The sequence below is a fragment of the Neovison vison genome, chromosome 3, assembly GCF_020171115.1.
Source record: "Neovison vison isolate M4711 chromosome 3, ASM_NN_V1, whole genome shotgun sequence".
Lineage (NCBI taxonomy): Eukaryota > Metazoa > Chordata > Mammalia > Carnivora > Mustelidae > Neogale > Neogale vison.
The window spans coordinates 222,137,110-222,154,433 of record NC_058093.1 but is presented as its reverse complement, the minus strand read 5'-3'; the positions used below and the strand labels follow the sequence as shown (position 1 = coordinate 222,154,433).

Here is a 17,324-nt window from a genome sequence, read left to right as displayed (position 1 = left end):
TCTGAAGACATTTTTGATCATCATAACAGAGACAGGTGCTGCTGTAGAAGACCAGGATGCTGTTATATACACTACAATGCACAGAACTGGCCACACAAAATTATCTGGTCCAAAATGTCAATTACATCACTGTTGAGAAAATCTGGTCTATAATGCTCCACTGTAGGAATATATAATAATGATTATTCACTCTGTTGATAATCTCTCAGTTGTTTCTAGGTTTTGTTTTGTTTTGTTTTTTTAAGATTTTATTTATTTGACAGACAGAGATCACAAGCAGGTAGAGAGGCAGGCAGAGGGGGGGGAAGCAGGCTTCCCGCTGAGCAGAGAGCCCGATGCGGGGCTCGATGCCAGGACCCTGAGATCGTGACCTGAGCCAAAGGCAGAGGCTTTAACCCACTGAGCCACCCAAGTGCCCCTGTTTCTAGGTTTTTAAAAAAGATTTATTATTTTTTTAAGATTTCATTTATTCATTTGACAGAGAGAGATCACAAGTAGGCAGAGAGGCTGCGGCAGAGAGAGAGAGAGGAGGAAGCAGGCTCCCTGCTAGCAGAGAGCCCGATTGGGACTCGATCCCGGGACGCGAGATCATGACCTGAGCCGAAGGCAGTGGCTTAACCCACTGAGCCACCCAGGTGCCCCTGTTTCTAGGTTTTTAAAAAATATTTATTTATTTATTTGAGAGAGAGTGGAGTAGTGGTGTCAGGGCAGAGGGAGAAAATCCTCAGACAGAATCCTCACTGAATGCAGAGTCTGGTGGGGAGCTCAATCTCACAGCCTATGAGATCATGACCTGAGCTGAAATCACAAGTCAGGTGCTTAACCAAATGAGCCACAGGCACCCCTAGGTTGTTTCTAGTTTAACACTACTATGGATGGCATTTCTATGGGCCATCTTGTACACATCTTTTGTGGCATGGATTTAGATTTCTATTGGGTATTTGCCCAGGAGTAAAATTGCTGGGCCATAGGTGTATTTTCAACTTTGGTAAATATTGTCAAGACAGTGATACCAATTTACATTCCCACCAGCAGTGAATGGGGGTTCCAGTTGCTTTGCATTTTGGCTAACACTTGGTTTTGTCATTTTTTAAAAAATGTTAGCTATTCTGGTAGATATTGATAGGGTCACTTTTTTTATATTTTCTTAAAATTTCATTTTTAAATTAAATTAATTTTTTCAGTATTCCACGATTCATTGTTTATATACCATACCCAGTGCTCCATGCAATACATGCCCTCCTTAATACCCACCACCAGCCTCACCCACACCCTACCCTCTTCCCCTCCAGAGCCCTTAGTTTGTTTCTCAGAGTCCACAGTCTCTCATGGTTCATCTCCCTCTCTGATTTCCCCCAACTCAGTTCTCCTCTCCATCTCCCAATGTCCTCCATGTTATTCCTTATGCTCCACAAGTAAACAAAACCATATGATAATTGACTCTCTCTGCTTGACTTATTTCTCTCAGCATAATCTCCTCCAGTCCCATACATGTTGATACAAAAGTTGGGTATCCATCCTTTCTGATGGAGGCATAATACTCCATTGTGTATATGGACCATATCTTCTTTATCCATTTGTCCGTTGAAGGGCATCTTGACTCTTTCCACAGTTTGACGACTGTGGCCATTGCTGCTGTGTACATTGGGGTACAGATGGCCTTTCTTTTCACTACGTCTCTATCTTTGGGGTAAATACCCAGTAGTGCAATTGCAGGATCATAAGATGCCAGGATTCTCAACAAGATCCTAGCTAATAGGATCCAACAGTACATTAAAAAGATTATCCACCATGACCAGGTGGATGCAAAGGTGGTTCAACATTTGCAAATCAATCAATGTGATAGAACAAATCAATAAGAGAAGAGAGAAGAACCACATGGGTCTCTCAATTGATGCAGAAAAAGCATTTTACAAGATACAGCTTCCGTTCCTGATTAAAACAATTCAAAGAAACAACATGTGTTGGAGAGGATGTGGAGAAAGGGGAACCCTCTTCCACTGTTGGTGGGAATGCAAGTTGGTGCAGCCTCTTTGGAGAACAGTGTGGAGATTCCTCAAGAAATTAAAAATAGAGCTTCCCTATGACCCTGCAATTGCACTCTTGGGTATTTACCTCAAGGATACAGATGTCGTGAAAAGAAGGGCCATCTGTACGCCAATGTTTATAGCAGCAATGGCCACGGTCTCCAAACTATGGAAAGAACCAAGATGCCCTTCAACGGACGAATGGATAAAGAAGATGTGGTCCATATACACTATGGAGTATTATGCCTCCATCAGAAAGGATGAATACCCAACTTTTGTAGCAACATGGACGGGACTGGAAGAGATTATGCTGAGTGAAATAAGTCAAGCAGAGAGAGTCAATTATCATATGGTTTCACTTATTTATGGAGTATAACAAATATCACGGAGGACAAGGGGTGTTAGAGAGGAGAAGGGAGTTGGGGTAAATTGGAAGGGGAGGTGAATCACGAGAGACTATGGACTCTGAAAAACAATCTGAGGGGTTTGAAGTGGTGGGGGGGTGGGAGGTTGGGGTACCAGGTGGTGGGTATTATAGAGGGCATGGATTACATGGAGCACTGGGTGTGGTGAAAAAATAATGAATACTGTTTTTCTTAAAATAAATAATTGAAAAAATTAAAAAAAAATTCAAAGACTATGGATAGAGGGAACATTCCTCAACTTCATAAAATCTATCTATGAAAAACCCACAGTGTTCATCAGTTTCAATGGAGAAAAGCTAACAGCTCTCCCTTTGAGAACAGGAACATGACAAGGATGTCCATTCTTGCCACTGTTTTTCAACATAGTACTAGAAGTCCTAGCAACAGCAATCAGACAACAAAGAGAAATAAAAGTATTCAAATTGGCAAAGAAGAAGTCAAACTCTCTCTCTTCACAGATGACATGATACTTTATGTGGAAAACCCAAGGACTCCACCTCCAAACTACTAGAACTCATTCAGCAGTTCAGTAATGTGGCAGGATACAAAACCAATATCCAGAAATCAGTTGATTTCTTATACACTAACAATGAAAATATGGAAAGGGAAATTAGAGAATTATTCCATTTACTATAGCACCAAGAACCATAAGATACCTGGAAATAAACCTACCTAAAAAGGTAAAGGATCTGTGCTCGAGGAACCATATTTTTTGTTTTAATTTGCACATTCCTGATGAAGAAACCTTTTCATGTGCTTATATGCTCATTGGGATATCCTTTTCGGTGCAAAGTCTGATCAAGTCTTTTGCCCATTATGATTTTTCTTCTGGGTTGTCTCTCTTTTATTATTATTATTATTATTATTATTATTAATTTGTAGGAGTCCTTAATATATTCTAGATATAAGTCCTTTCTTGGTATGTTGAGCCATCCATTTGATGGAATGTCTTTTTCACTCTCTTACAGTTCATTTCAATGAACCAAAGTTCTTAATTTTAATGTAATTGAACTTAGAATATTTTTCCTTTATAGTTGATGTTTTTTCTATTCCACTGAAGATTTATTTGCCTACTCCTAAATTATGAAAACATCCCCCTATGTTTTTTGACAAACAGTGTATTGATTTAACTTTTATATCTATATATACAATTCATCAGGAATTCTTATTTATGGTGTGAGGTAGGGGTTATGATTCATTGGCATATAAATATTAAACTAGCCTTGTGTATGTATTTTAAAAGACATCATATATTTCACATTTTACCACCATGTCATCTTCTAGTACATCAAGTGATTTTATATATTTTCTAGACCCTGTTCTTTTACATTTTTCTACTTGCCCATCTTTCAGCTGATTTAAAATTGCCTTAATTAATGTAGTTTTATATGTAAGTCTTGATATCTGAGTGTGTATCTTCCTTGGATTAATTCTTCTTCCTCAAGACCAGCAAATGACTCCAGAGGAAAAATGCCACAATACCGGGCTCACCTCAGCATACTTCTCTCTTTCCAAAATTTGACCCTTCAATTCCTGGCTGCTTTGGTGCCTTCCAACACCATAAATGTAAACTTAGCTTTTCTAGCTTTGCTAAGTGGAGATTTTCTATGGAAAATCTAGTCTGTCTGATCCAGAAAAGCTAATCTATCATTACCAGAAATTGAATGTTAAGCTAGCCTTTTTGCTCCCTTTGCTAAGTAAACATTTTTCCTTACTTTTTATGCCTAAGAGGATATGACACTTCACTTAAATTTCCTTCCAGTCATAACTTGGTGAATCTACTTTCCATTTCAGACTTGAGACTTCTGTACTGCAAGGGCTATTGATCTTTGTATTGATGGCATCTGGGATCATGGATTCAGTAAATGACTCTGGATGGATGTAAGGAGGGGTGGCTGGATGGCTGCTTAGATAATTTCCATTCACTTAAAACTGCATTTTCTTGAGGAACTGGGTGCTTTTATGACTAAGTCTGGGATTTTTTTATGGTTATTTTCATTGTACCATGTTTCACTGAGGCAATGTCTGTGAAAAGTGAAGGAATGCATTGAAAATTTATTTAAATATGTTTAACCCAAGTTGAATCTCTAATCCAATTAGAGATTTTCATCCCCTTACATATCCAGTTTTTTCTTTCCAAACACTGTGGGAATTGTATCAGAAGTTAAAGAAGTATAGGAGCACCAGGGTGGCTCAATCGGTTAAGCATCTGACTCTTGATTTTGGCTCCGGTCATGATCTCGGGGCTGTTAGATCAAGCCCCATGATGGACTCTGTGCTCAGTGAGGAGTTCCCTTGAGATTCTCTCTCCCTTTAAAAAAAATAAGAAAGGAGAGAAGGTAAAGTAGTATAAACCCAGTACTTTCACTGTCTTATCAGAATATGACCTGAGATATTCTCTTTCCTTCGTTGTTCCAGGTGTAGAATGAGGCATCCAAGACAGCTGGGGTTTCAGCTCCCTTTCCATTCTGATATTCTAGAAGTTGACAGAATTCTGTAGCAATGAAACCAGCCTTTTGGCTTGGGTTTAGACACGAAACATTTGCTCCAGATTGTATGCCGGAAGTTGGCTTGGGATCTATTGTTTTTAAGCTCGGAGATGTGGGATTGGCTGGCTGGGAAGCAGAGCTGCTAAGGTGTGAATGAACCAGCCAGAGGAGTTGAATGGAGTCCTTTTGTTCATTCTTTCTATGTTTCCACCCCACCCACCCACCTCTACCCCTCCATCCCTTCATTTTTTCTATCCTATAAACTTTCCTTCTAGATACCCAGGATTCATAGAAGAACAATGGGAACTAGTTCATAGCAATCTTGTTAGGGGTTACAAATAAGTCAACAGGCAATTTTAGTACATAATGATGGGGGAGCTCAGGGGCTGTGGAAGCCAAAAGAGATACCCTATCCAGTCGGGGAGGTGAGAGAAGGCTTTCTGGAGGAGGCTACAGTTGGGCTGAGCATTGAAGGATGAGTAAAAATTTTTCTTTTCGTTCTTTCTTTCTTTTTTCTTTTTTTTTTTTGTAATATAGAACAGTGGTTGTTCCAAATCACCTGTAAGTTCCACTTCTCCTCTCCTTCTGTCCTTCCTCTCTTCTTTCTTCCTCTTATATTTTTCTACTCCAGAAGTATCTGGGCACCATCCATTCTATTAGCCTCCACCTTAATTTAACAATGACCAGTGTTTTGTGTATCAACTTCATTTCTGTCTTTAGCTCCCTTTCTACTTCTATCCACATCAAAACACATTTTTTTATTTTTCTGTTGAACAATGTGAAAGTAAGTTGAAAACATCATAATAGTTTTCCCTAAAATAGTTTTCCATCTTTCTTCTAAGAAGGACATTTCCTAACTACCATAGCACTCATGCACCAAAGAAAATTAACACACATCCAAGATCCAAATTCCCATATTACCCCCAATTTCCTAAAATTGTCTGTATCACTGTATTCTCTTAAGGATATCCATTGCATTTTGTTGTTCTGTTTCTTTAATCCCTCTCTTTAAAAAATTAGTAGAGTTTATTTGGGGGGAAATTTTTAGAAGGATTACAGAAAAATTAAGCAGAAAGTTCCCATATACCCCCTCTCCTCCCACACAGTTTTCCCTCTTTTATTCACATCTCTGGTTAACCTTTATTTCCTTTGAAAGTAGAATGGTCTCCTCACCTCCCCCTCATCACACTGAAGTGTGTGTGTGTGTGTGTGTGTGTGTGTGTGTTTAATAGAGTTTTAGGGGTGGTTCTGATGGGGAACTGCATTCAAAAACTGCTTGTCCTAGGACCTAGGACCCAGTACCTTGTACCTAGCACCTAGCACCCAATAGAATGTATGGGTGAGGCCAAGGAAAAGTCTGCTGATGTACAGAAGGTTGGCGGACAGGTGTCTACTGAGGGCAAATTACTGGTTTTGCCCATGTGTCAAGGACTCATCACCCACTTAAGATCAGAGCAAACAGCAAGGAAGACTTGGGAGTTATCTTATCTCATAGAAACCGTTATATTTTCAAGAATATAGGGTATTTACAGAGTCTGTTTCCTGACTCAAGTCTTTGTACTTTCTGGCCAGGAGTAACAAAGTTCACTGTGGTTGAACATGCTTCCTCGGTATTCAACCCTAATAGCTTCCTCCTTGCTTTGAGTCTTCCAGCTGGATGGCCTTTCTCAGCCTTGGTTTCCTTGCCAAATCTAAGATTTGGATTATCAGCCCTTACTTGCCAAGGGTTTGGATATTGAAATAAGCTCATAACTAGTAGCGAGGAGGTGGTGGGGAAGGGACTGGGATCTCCTTCTTTTTTTTTTTTTTTTTTTAAGAGAGAAGTCACAAGTAGGCAGAGAGGCAGGCAGAGAGAGAGAGGGGGGAGGAAGAAGGCTCCCTGCGGAGCAGAGAGCCCGACGTGGGGCTTGATCCCAGGACCCTGGGATCATGACATGAGCCGAAGGCAGAGGCCTTAACCCACTGAGCCACCCAGGCGCCCCTGGGATCTCCTTCTTATGCTTGGCATGTCCTCCTTGACATTCCTGCCCAAACCCTATCCTCCTTCCAAAAGCCTCACTCAACCACCAATGTCCTCCAGAAAGGCCAAGCCCCCAGGCTCTGGTACCTCTCTCCTATGCCAACCTCCTGCTATACTTAGTCTAAGGCTCAACTTATCCAGAACTTTTTGCCCTGCTGACTCTTCTTCACAGGTTTATCCTGTCTCCACTCCTACTGTGGGCTCTCCAGGAGGGGAAAGCAACACATCCTCTGCTCCCTGGAGCTCAGCCTGCCATCTTATATGGCCAGACCGAGAGGAAGACAGCCTTGGCTCTGCTACTTCCTCAGGAAGCCCACGTGCCTCTCCAAAGCCTCAGTTTCCTCATCTGTAAAATAGGGCAGTAAAGGGTAGGAGAGTAGAGCAGTTAGACAGCATGGATCCCAGAGCTGGACTCTGACTTAAATCCATGTTCTCCCACTGATTATAAGGCAAATTATGTATCCTTCCGAGCCTCATTTGTGAAACGGGAAGATTATGATAGTGGATTATAATAGAGGACTATTGCAAGGATAAAAATCAAGGAGTGTCTTGCAAAGCCTAAAGGCATAATATACAGCAGTGTTTATGCAGAATTCAGTTGCACCCTGTTGGGGTTTAATAAATGTCTCATGATCCTACCACATTACACAGTCTTGGGCACTGTATCAATGTTTATTACAGATTAAACATTGTTGTGTTGGCCTTGGTCACAAAACCTTCAGGTCATCTTAAAAGCATATCTGGCTTCCCATCCTGGGCCTCGCCAGTATTAGAACATCCATACATTTTTAATTTCCTCTTGAATTTCAGGGTGCGGATGAAGAATGGGGGTGACAGCACGTCTCAGGGGATGATTCATGGTGTCATTAAGTCTGCATCGAGTTTTCTGTAGCTCCAGTAGGCCCAGGCTCTGCCCAGACTCAGACTGGGGGATTATTTTTGCTGTATAATTATGTCGAATGCCCATGAATCCCGTGTCTCTCCTTGACTTGAACCTCACCTTTTCGGTTCATTATGTCCCAGTGGGTGTTGAAATATATAGACATGTAAATAGGAGTTCAGCCGGTTGAGGTTTCCACTCACCTTTCTAGCTGGAGGATGTGGGATATTGTGGAAAGGAAAGGCAGGACATACAGATCTGGCCCACCAAGGTTCAAGTCCAGGCTCTGCCACTGAGCCGGTGACCTTGAGTGAATGGCTTCTTATGAAGGAGACTCCATTTTCTCATCTGTAAGGTGGAGTGAGGATTCTGATCCTGATGAGATTGTGCATACAAATTAAATGAGTATAGAGGTGACTTTTTCATTTTCCACCTGATATTCATGGAGCATCTACTCATGTGTACAATGATGGAGCCTTGTTCACAGGACAGCCTGGTGGGGGCAGGGGTGTGGTCCATGCTGAGACGCATGTCTCAGCAGCTGGCTCATTCTGCCACCTGACAGACTGCTTTGATATCCTTGTCTTTTTCGTGTGCTGCTCAGAACGTGGTCATATATAGCAACTGCTCATTCTGGAACTTTTACCCTTAGTCTGGGGCCTTCTCTAGCCATTATGGGCAGAGCCATTAAGGAAAAAAACAAACAATCAAACAAGCATTTAGATGTATAAACATACATTTGCTAGGAGTAGCATTTTGATCAGAATAAGTAATACAAGCACGTTGAAGTGCATCAGCCTTCACCTTGCATGAAGTGGTGGGGGCAGGTAGAGGTGGATCCGGGCGACATTCACAGGAACTGACTCTACCCATCACATAGGCCCTCTCTAATTCCTCACAGATCCCTGTGAGATAGGGCCTTATCATCCCCACTCCTCCAGCTGAGCAAGTTCTAGCTCTACAAGGGACCTGGCTGGGCCCGAACAGAGGCAGGATTTGAACCTGGATCCATCTGCCTCTGAAGCCCATTTTCCTAGTCTGGGACATAAGAAGGTGCAAATTTCCATATTTCTGGGTATTCGTATCCTGATCTCTCTCATAAACCTTCAGAAGTTTAAGCCACCAATACTTAGAGTATTTTCATGTCTATTCTCTTATTCATCAATTTGCTTAATAAATTGTACCTAGTGGGTGGTGGACACTAGAGCTTCACCCACTCATCCAAAACACACTAATTAAGTGTCAGGGCACTGACACTTCACTCATTCATTGAGCCTATATTAGTGGAGCAGCTACTATGTGCTAGAATGTTGTTCTTGGCGCTGAAGTATGTCAGTGAATACAACAGACAAAACTGCTGTCCCTTGGAGCCCTTATCTCCACAACATTGCAAGGTTGACCTGATTCCCCCCCCACCTCCATTTCACAGCTCAGGACAACTGAGGCAAAGAGATAGATGACTGTCCCAAGGCTGGTGAGTGGCAGAAGCAGACCAAGCTTCACGTGACAAATATTATCTGGACAAAGTAACATAGGAAACACTGTTAATTCTGTATCACATCGCAGGGCTCAAAGGGAGGCTGCAGAGGATGGTGCTATTGGCTGTGGGGTCAGCTCTCCTGAGACTGGAATCCCACCTCTATTACTTTCACCTGTGTCTGCTTGCAGAGTTCACCCCAGGTCCCCTTGCAGTGCTTGGAGGTCATTAATTCCTATCTCTGGACTTGCTGTAAAGATTATGAATGGGGGCGCCTGGGTGGCTCAGTGGGTTGAGCCGCTGCCTTTGGCTCGGGTCATGATCTCGGGGTCCTGGGATCGAGTCCCGCATCGGGCTCTCTGCTCGGCAGGGAGCCTGCTTCTCTCTCTCTCTCTCTCTCTGTCTGCCTCTCCGTCCACTTGTGATCTCTGTCTGTCAAATAAATAAAATCTTTAAAAAAAAAAAAGATTATGAATGAACGTGGCTTTCAGCTCCATGAGGGCAGGAAGCCCATCAGCTGGGTCTCCCTTGTATGCGGGACACCCAGCACTGTGCCTGATACACAGTAGGTGCCCAGCCTAGAGGTAACTGTTTCAATGACAACTGACTTACCCCTCCACTCAGTTATGGGACCAGCCCAATGCTGCTTGACTAGAAGCTCAGTTCTAGCTGTTTTCGGTAGGTATGCTAGAGAATTATTCCTCTTCAGATGCACTAAAGGCCAGACAGCAGAAGTTCCCAAGACATTCCTGGAGTCTCTCCTTAGAGAAGCAGGGTGTCCTCACCTAGCATTTGTCCATACCTGTCTCCCAGTGACTTGGAGAAACTTCTATCCATTAGCACTCTCCCTGGCCAAGGTTCTGGGAGGCAGGCACAGTGATATCTTGATTATCTGCCAGCCATCCTTCATGCAATGCTGATGGAGGAGAGTTCCATCTGAGTCAAGCTGTCCAGTAAGGACAGCTCGGGGAAAAAATGAGTCTTCCCAGGTCCCAGGATGAAAACAGCAGGCTGGTTTGAAATATCCGAAGCTGGGTCAGAAACAGAGATCATCTGACTCGAAGGGCAGAACTGGGACCTTCCCCCCAGAAACATGCAAGAGGTGTTTGTGTTCACATGAAGTTCTGTGGTCTGCACACAGAAAGCAGTGGATGCAAGCAACTTCCTACTTGGATTGGAAATGCTGGCATTGCAGAGGTGTGGGTGGATTTCTGAGTGGCAAATCCAGGAACCAGTACTCAGCCACGACTCCTTTCATTCTCTTCTGCTACCCTGGCCCTCCCTATCCCATGTCTCCTGCTTCCCTTCTCGCTCTACCCCCACCTCCTTCTCCTCCTCATCTGTCCTGTCTGGCTACCCAGGAGTTTACACAGCTTGGCATATGTTCCTGTTTCAAGCCCACCAGCTGAGGCTCTGAACACACCAGACAACTCCAGGAAGGTGGGACTAAGCCCACCATCCCCCCCTACCCCCAGAGCACCAGGCTCTTGGGCCCCTCAGCAGAGCTCAGTGACCCCCAGCCTGGGACATTTTGGCTTACACCCCTTATGGAAGGTGTTGCTCCTGGTGGCCTCTGGGAAGGCAGTCAGATCTGTCGGTTCTGGTGGAGATGGAGAATCCCATGGGTTGGCCCCAGTGAGCCTCCGCCTTGTGTCATGGACACCAGCTTTCACCACCTGGCACCTCCAGACCCCTACTCCTGGGCTACTGACAGCCTCCTGTGACCCCCAGCCCATCCCGCCTTGGATCAAAGATGGGGAGGACGGATCCTCCACTGCCAGCCTAAGCCCCTTCCCCCCACCCCCGTCTCTGCTCCCAGACACCCTCCTCCTTCTCCTCTCCATCAGCTCCATCTTCCCCCTCTTCTCCAGGCCCCATCCCTTCACACTGCAGCTGCTCACTTGCCTGCTTCCTCTCCCCTTCCCCCCCGCTTCCCTCTGTTCTTCTTCCCCTTCCCCCATTCTTCTAGGTCCTCTTCCTTGTGAACCTATTTTCAAGCTAAACTTGACTCAGTTCAACAAAATTTACTGAGCAGCTGCTGTGTGCTGGGCTTGGTGCCAAGTCAGACGGTACAGGGATGACAGCCTGCACGGTCCTGACAGCAGGGCTGGGGGGAAGGGGTTCCCCCCACCTCCTCTCCTTCTGCCTCTTTCTACTTCCTCTTCCTCTTCCTCCCCTCCTCCCCTTTCTCCTCCTCTCCTTCCTCCCTTCCTCCTCCTCCTCCTCTCCTTCCTCCTTCTTCTTCTCTTCCTTCTCCTCTTCTTTCCTCCTCTCCACCTTCCTCCACCTCCCTTCTCCTCCTCCTAACTTCTTTTCCCACCCTCTCCCCATGCCCTGCCCCGGCATCCACAGCCAGCACTGGAGAATGGGAGCTCTGGGGTGTGTAGGATGGCAGCATCCCAGGAAACTCAGTGACAGGAGCTCTGATGCCACCATCCCCCACACAGCAGTCAATGGATGTGACTGAGCGCCTGAGACTCATTCATCACGCCCACCTCCCTACGGGGCCAAGACAGGGTAGAAATGACTTTTGCCACTCTGGCAGCAGCCCACTCCCCTGGCAGTTGTGAGCTGTTTATTAAAAAAAAAAAAAAAAAAAAACAAGGAGCAAGAAATCTGCCTTGCCATGGGCTCAGGAAGGGATTCTAAGGTAATGACATTGACGACACACTTTGAGGTCCTCATAAAGGGGGCACTCCAGACCATGTTCCTGGGGTGACAGAGATGGAAGGTGACAGTTAAGAAATGGGAAAGGAGGCAGAGGCTCTATGGGTGCTGTCTTAGCGCATGGGGACCAAGCTTTCTCTGGAAGGATGGCTGCCAGGTCACCTTCTCACTCATTCCTCTGCTCATCCCTCCTGGAGCTTGGACTGAGGCTTTCATGGAGTCCAGTGGTGGGTTAGGCTCCAGATGCCAAGATTCCTAGGAGTATTTAGGATCAGCACGGGCTGTTGGCTATTAATGATGCACAACCATTAGTTATTATTGGTTCTTAATTCTTCATCTCACTACCGTTATTTGAGAAGCTAGGGGCCAGTCACGTGCCCCAAGCTTTCTTTCATTCCTGTGACTTCCCCATGTGTCAGCACCATAACCTGGTGCTTCTTTTCCACACCAGAAGCTGGAAGGGCTTGGCATCAGGAGACTGGGGTGGCTGGGGCAGTGAGCAAGAGGGAAGTTCAAGGCAGGAGGCTGGGAAGAGAGTGGGTGACAGGAGTAGCTCACCTATACCACTGCCTCCAACCTGTGCCTGTGGTCCCACCATCACCACCACTGCCACCATGACCTTGTCCCTCCACCTAGCTGACCAAGGGAAGCAGAAGCAGATGAACACAGCCAGACCTGTGACTATCACTTATGGAACTCTTTAACAGAGCATCATTGCCATGGTGACCTCCCATAGATCCAGGATCTGGGGAGGCTTCTGCCAATCCCAGAAGAGAGAGGCATATGGAATGGTTGAAGATTTGACCCCAGGAGTTCAGGAAAGCAGAGTCTAGGTCTGTACACATGTCCTTAGAAAAGATCCTGATTCCCGCTCCCTTATCTGTACCTTCCTCCCCCTCTGGATATCTCCTTTGGGGACTACTGACCAGGCTTCAAAAGTTCAGTTCAAAAACCCTTTAGTTCATTACAGTCCTCTCTTTTCTTTCTAAACTGTCCCTTGTGGTCAGGGTGCTATCACCCCTCAGTAAGCAAGAAGCCTTCCTCAGAGTCTTGTTCCAGAATCCCAACCCACCCCCTTATGTAAAGAGGTCTGAATCCTATTGCCACAGTTGGAGCAACAGTGTAGAGAAGCAGAATAATGACTAGAAACCTGCATACACGTAGCCCTTGGTCATATTCAGGCTCCATCCCCTGGCTTTGTCTGCTTGCCAAGGCTCTGATGTTCACACCCCTTTCACTTTTTCATAAATTATAACTTTGCCATGGGTGTGCAGGGGGTCATTTCTCCGAAGAGGAGGACAATTAGATTCTATTTATTAAAGAAACAGTTGATGGACTCCGGTCTTTCTCCTGTAAAAATGCCCTTTATTTTATAGTCTATAATTTTGCCTCGCTGCAAGGCTCCTACTTTTCAGAGGGAGAGTGTTTTTGGCTCAGCTCTTTCAAGATGCCTCTGTATGAAAGCCAAGCCTGGTATAGTCCCAGAATAGAAACCGTCTGTCCTCTTGTGTTTAGACTTGGTTTCGTGTCGATTTTATGAAAATCTTTCTCTTTGGGGGGGGTACCGAGTTCTTACCTCTACCCCATAAATCAATCAGGGGTGCCAAAGAGCATCCCACTGAGACGTATTTGGGTCACTGACTCTCAGAAGCCCTACTTGGTGGGACCCTCCTCTCGGCTCAGCCCTAAATAAATAAATAACCCCCCGCAGGTCCCCCTCAAGTCTCCAAGAAGCAAACCACTTATTTTGCAGCAGACCCTGGTGTGGTAGGTTCTATCATGTCAGATATGTCAACCATCCTAATTGCCGTTTTAATCCACTCACACGTATGTAGCTGGGTTTAATTATAGGCAGAAACTGCATTTCAGAAAGCAACAAGAAATCATTTACATGGCTCGAATTTGCCCATTAAATCACTCGGTTCATTTGAGAGTGCAGTCAGGATGGTATGTCCAAAGAAAAATAGTATTAGTGCCTGTGCTTAGCGGCTCTCACACCGATGGCACCAGACCGTGTGAATGCCGTGGTTTCTACTAACTGTGTGTGTCTTCTTGGCGCAGGATGAAGGACAAGTCCAGAGATGCAGAGAGGTCCAAGCCAGCGTCGGCCCTGAGCAGAGCCCAGACCGTGCAGAGCCAGACCTCAGGGGACAAGTCTGTTTCACCCCTCTGCCTCCGACGGCAAAAGTACTACCATCCAGGGGATGGGGACGAGAGTGGTGGGCAGAGAAAACCTGCGCAGAGACTGGGGACACGGTCTTCCTCCCCAGCTTCTCGGAGTACAGACACGTCCCCTGCGTCCAGGGAAAAGCTGCCCAGTCCCTCGGCAGCCCTGTCGGAGTTTGTGGAAGGTCTCCGGAGGAAGAGAGCTCAGAGGGGCCGGGGGTCCCCTCTGGGGCTGGAGGACTGGCCCACCCTTCCCATTTACCAGACCACCGGAGCTTCCGCACTGCGGAGAGCCAGAGCAGGCAGTGACGAGGGAGCCCTCTCATTGGGGTTTGGGGCGAAGTCAGCCCTGGAACAGGAGGGTGCCTCTGGGACATCGGCCGGGCTCCTGCGGTCCACCAGCCTGAAATGCATCTCCTCCCAGAGCACCGAGGGCACCACCCAACCGCCTGAGAAGCTGAAGACCCGGTTCAGCTCCTGTGAGTCCCTGTTCGAATCGGGGCAGAGCTCCGGCAGAAGACTGAGCTCCCCAAGCTCATCCAGGTCCCTGCTCTTGTCACCCACGCTGCGGCCTCGGAGGCGCTGTCTGGAGTCCTCTCTCGACGACGCAGGCTGTCCAGACCTGGGGAAGGAGCCCCTCATCTTCCAGAACCGCCAGTTTGCCCACCTCATGGAGGAACCCCTGGACAGCGATCCATTCACCTGGAAGGTCCCAAGCCTCAACTATGAACGCAAGACCAAAGTGGATTTTGACGACTTCCTCCCAGCCATCCGGAAGCCTGAGTCTCCCGTGTCCTTGGCCAGAGCCCCCAAAGAAGGTCAAGACAGTCTGCGGCACTCACGCATCCACTTTGAGACAGAGGAGGCCGACCGGACCTTTCTCTCAGGGATCAAGACCATTTTGAAAAAGAGTCCGGAGTCCAAGGATGACCCTGCTCAGCTCTCTGACTCGTCCTCCTCCTCCAGCTCCATCGTGTCCTTCAAAAGTGCCGACAGCATCAAGAGCCGACCACGAATCCCACGGTTGGAGGGTGATGGTGGAGAGCAAACGTCCCCTGAGCACAGGGAGCCGGGGGCAGGGAGCAAAGACGAGGACGTTGAGAGCATAATGAAGAAATATCTCCAGAAGTAGGAGCCAGTGCAGGTAAAAGCAGCAGGCGGGGCCTGTTCTTGGGAGAATGAACACCAAACAGCCCGCCCAGGTCTGGCAGCCTGGAGAAAACCTGTTGCTGCCGCTGCCTTCCTCGCTGTGAGTGATTTCTCTAGAGAAGATGGGTTTTAGAGATTCTTGCGGAAGTCATGAGTTGCCAGATGCAAAGCTCTCTGCTAGGTGCCCCTGGTTCCTTAGGATTTTAAAATGCGGACCCATCGGAAAGCAGAGGGTCCTGTAGGATGGTGCTAGAGAAGGTGCTGGGCTTTTTTGTCTTTCCAAGGCTCCATTCTGCCTGGAGCGAGAGGAGCCATGGTGGTCTTCTGTCCACGTAACGATGGCAAATCTTATGGGGAAGGCTCAGGCCGGGGCAGAAGGGGCTTTGGGAAGAGTGGGATCCATCTCTTGCTTTACATATCCAGAGAGAAACGGAGGCCCCTTGTGTGGGTGGGCAGCAGCAGGGAGCCAGTGCAAAGTTCCCAGAGCAGCAAATGGGGAAAGAGATGTAGGGCTTCCCTCCCCAGAGCTAATCCTGGACTTCTCCGGACTAAAGGTAGGAAGAGGAATCCATTGCTCATAATGGCTTGTATTTGTTGGGCATACATATCCAACAAGTCAGTATCCACAGGGATCCCCATAGGTGGTTAGGATGACTGATTCCATTTTACAGTTTGGCAAACAGAGTCAAAGAGGTTAAAAGCCCCTTGTAGGACGTCAGCCAGGCAGAATGGCATTTGAAACTCCGGAATCGCCACTTATGTCTGTAACACTTCTCCTTGGTGACCTATCCTGAGCACAATCAGGGATAAGCTCAGGGTCTTCTCAGTGACAGAGCAGGATCTTTAAAGAAGTTGCCTGTGTTGACATCCCATAGTGAGGTCGGCATCCCGACCATCTATACTTAAAGGGATGTCGGAACTTCCCGACTCTGACCTCACTGGTGAAACAAATGAGGGAGCCTTCAAGATCAAGATTTCCCTGGGGAGTCGGCCACCAACCCAGTCACCTTGACCCCCAGTTCGGTGCTCTTTGCCTGAGGCTGGGCTGGCCCCTGACAATCCCGCCCAGAGCACATTTCAAGCTTTAGGGTTCTGGATGTTCCACTCTGTGACTCCTCACTGAAAGGCAAAGCCAGTCTGGGGAGGCTGGACGTCATCAGAGGAGGTTTAGGTCCCTCTCTCCAGGTTCAAACACAAGGCAGATGTCCTACCAAGTAATATAATGGCACGTGGCCTCCGGGAAACTCTTGGGCACTGAACCTGAAGCAGCTCCAGGCTCTGGCAGGATGGGGCAGCCGCAGGCAGGTGCACAACCTAGGCCTTGCCTCAGTCCCCAACCTTCCTTCCAGAGGCCTCCTGGACTCAAATGAGCCACCGGCCTTCACACCCATAGACCTCCTACTTTGAGAGGCACCCTTAGCCCATCAAAAAGCAATTGCCCCTTCCGAGGAGACGGGCTCAGACTGTAACAGAGCAAATTAATTTGACTTAACACGGCCTTCTCTCTGCTCTCAATTACCGGGAAGAGATGTGATATTCATTTATATTATTATGCTCTCAGGGACACAGAAAGCAGTTTCAAAGGCCAAGTAAAGGGCACACGTCCATAAGGAGAACAGTTCTTAGCAGAAGTCATCACAGAACATCTTGTCTCTGCCATTTTTTTTTTTTTTAACTCAAGTCCTTCCCCCATCCAGTAGCACTCACCGTGGTAACAGAGCCTCTGCCAAAAAAAATATCTTCCACCCTGACATGCACACTGGAGGCTTGACCTGAACGATAGAGGTATAGCCCCATCCCCCGTGAGGCAATGTATTAGGGGATTCAGATCCAAGTGAGCCCACCCCCATCCCTATAAGCTATCACCTTCCGTGTATCTGACTGTGAGACCTGGGGCAAATCATGGGACCTGGCCAAGCCCCTGTGTCCACAGCGCGAAATTGGGGCTGATAATACCATCCCCCAAAGTAACACTGTGAGTTTTCTGTAAATGCCAGGGATCTCCAGCTTAGGGCCCAGCACCC

At 46.8% G+C, this 17,324-nt stretch overlaps 1 protein-coding gene across 1 annotated transcript in view; it reads left to right on the top strand.

The window, feature by feature from the left end:
- The window catches only part of MYO18B (myosin XVIIIB), a 237,265-nt gene extending 221,982 nt beyond the window's left edge, over positions 1-15,283 (top strand). The window contains exon 42 of the mRNA XM_044244039.1: positions 14,047-15,283. Coding sequence (XP_044099974.1) covers positions 14,047-15,283 — 1,237 coding nt within the window. The remainder of the gene's footprint in view (positions 1-14,046) is intronic.
- Positions 15,284-17,324: the final 2,041 nt, after the last annotated feature.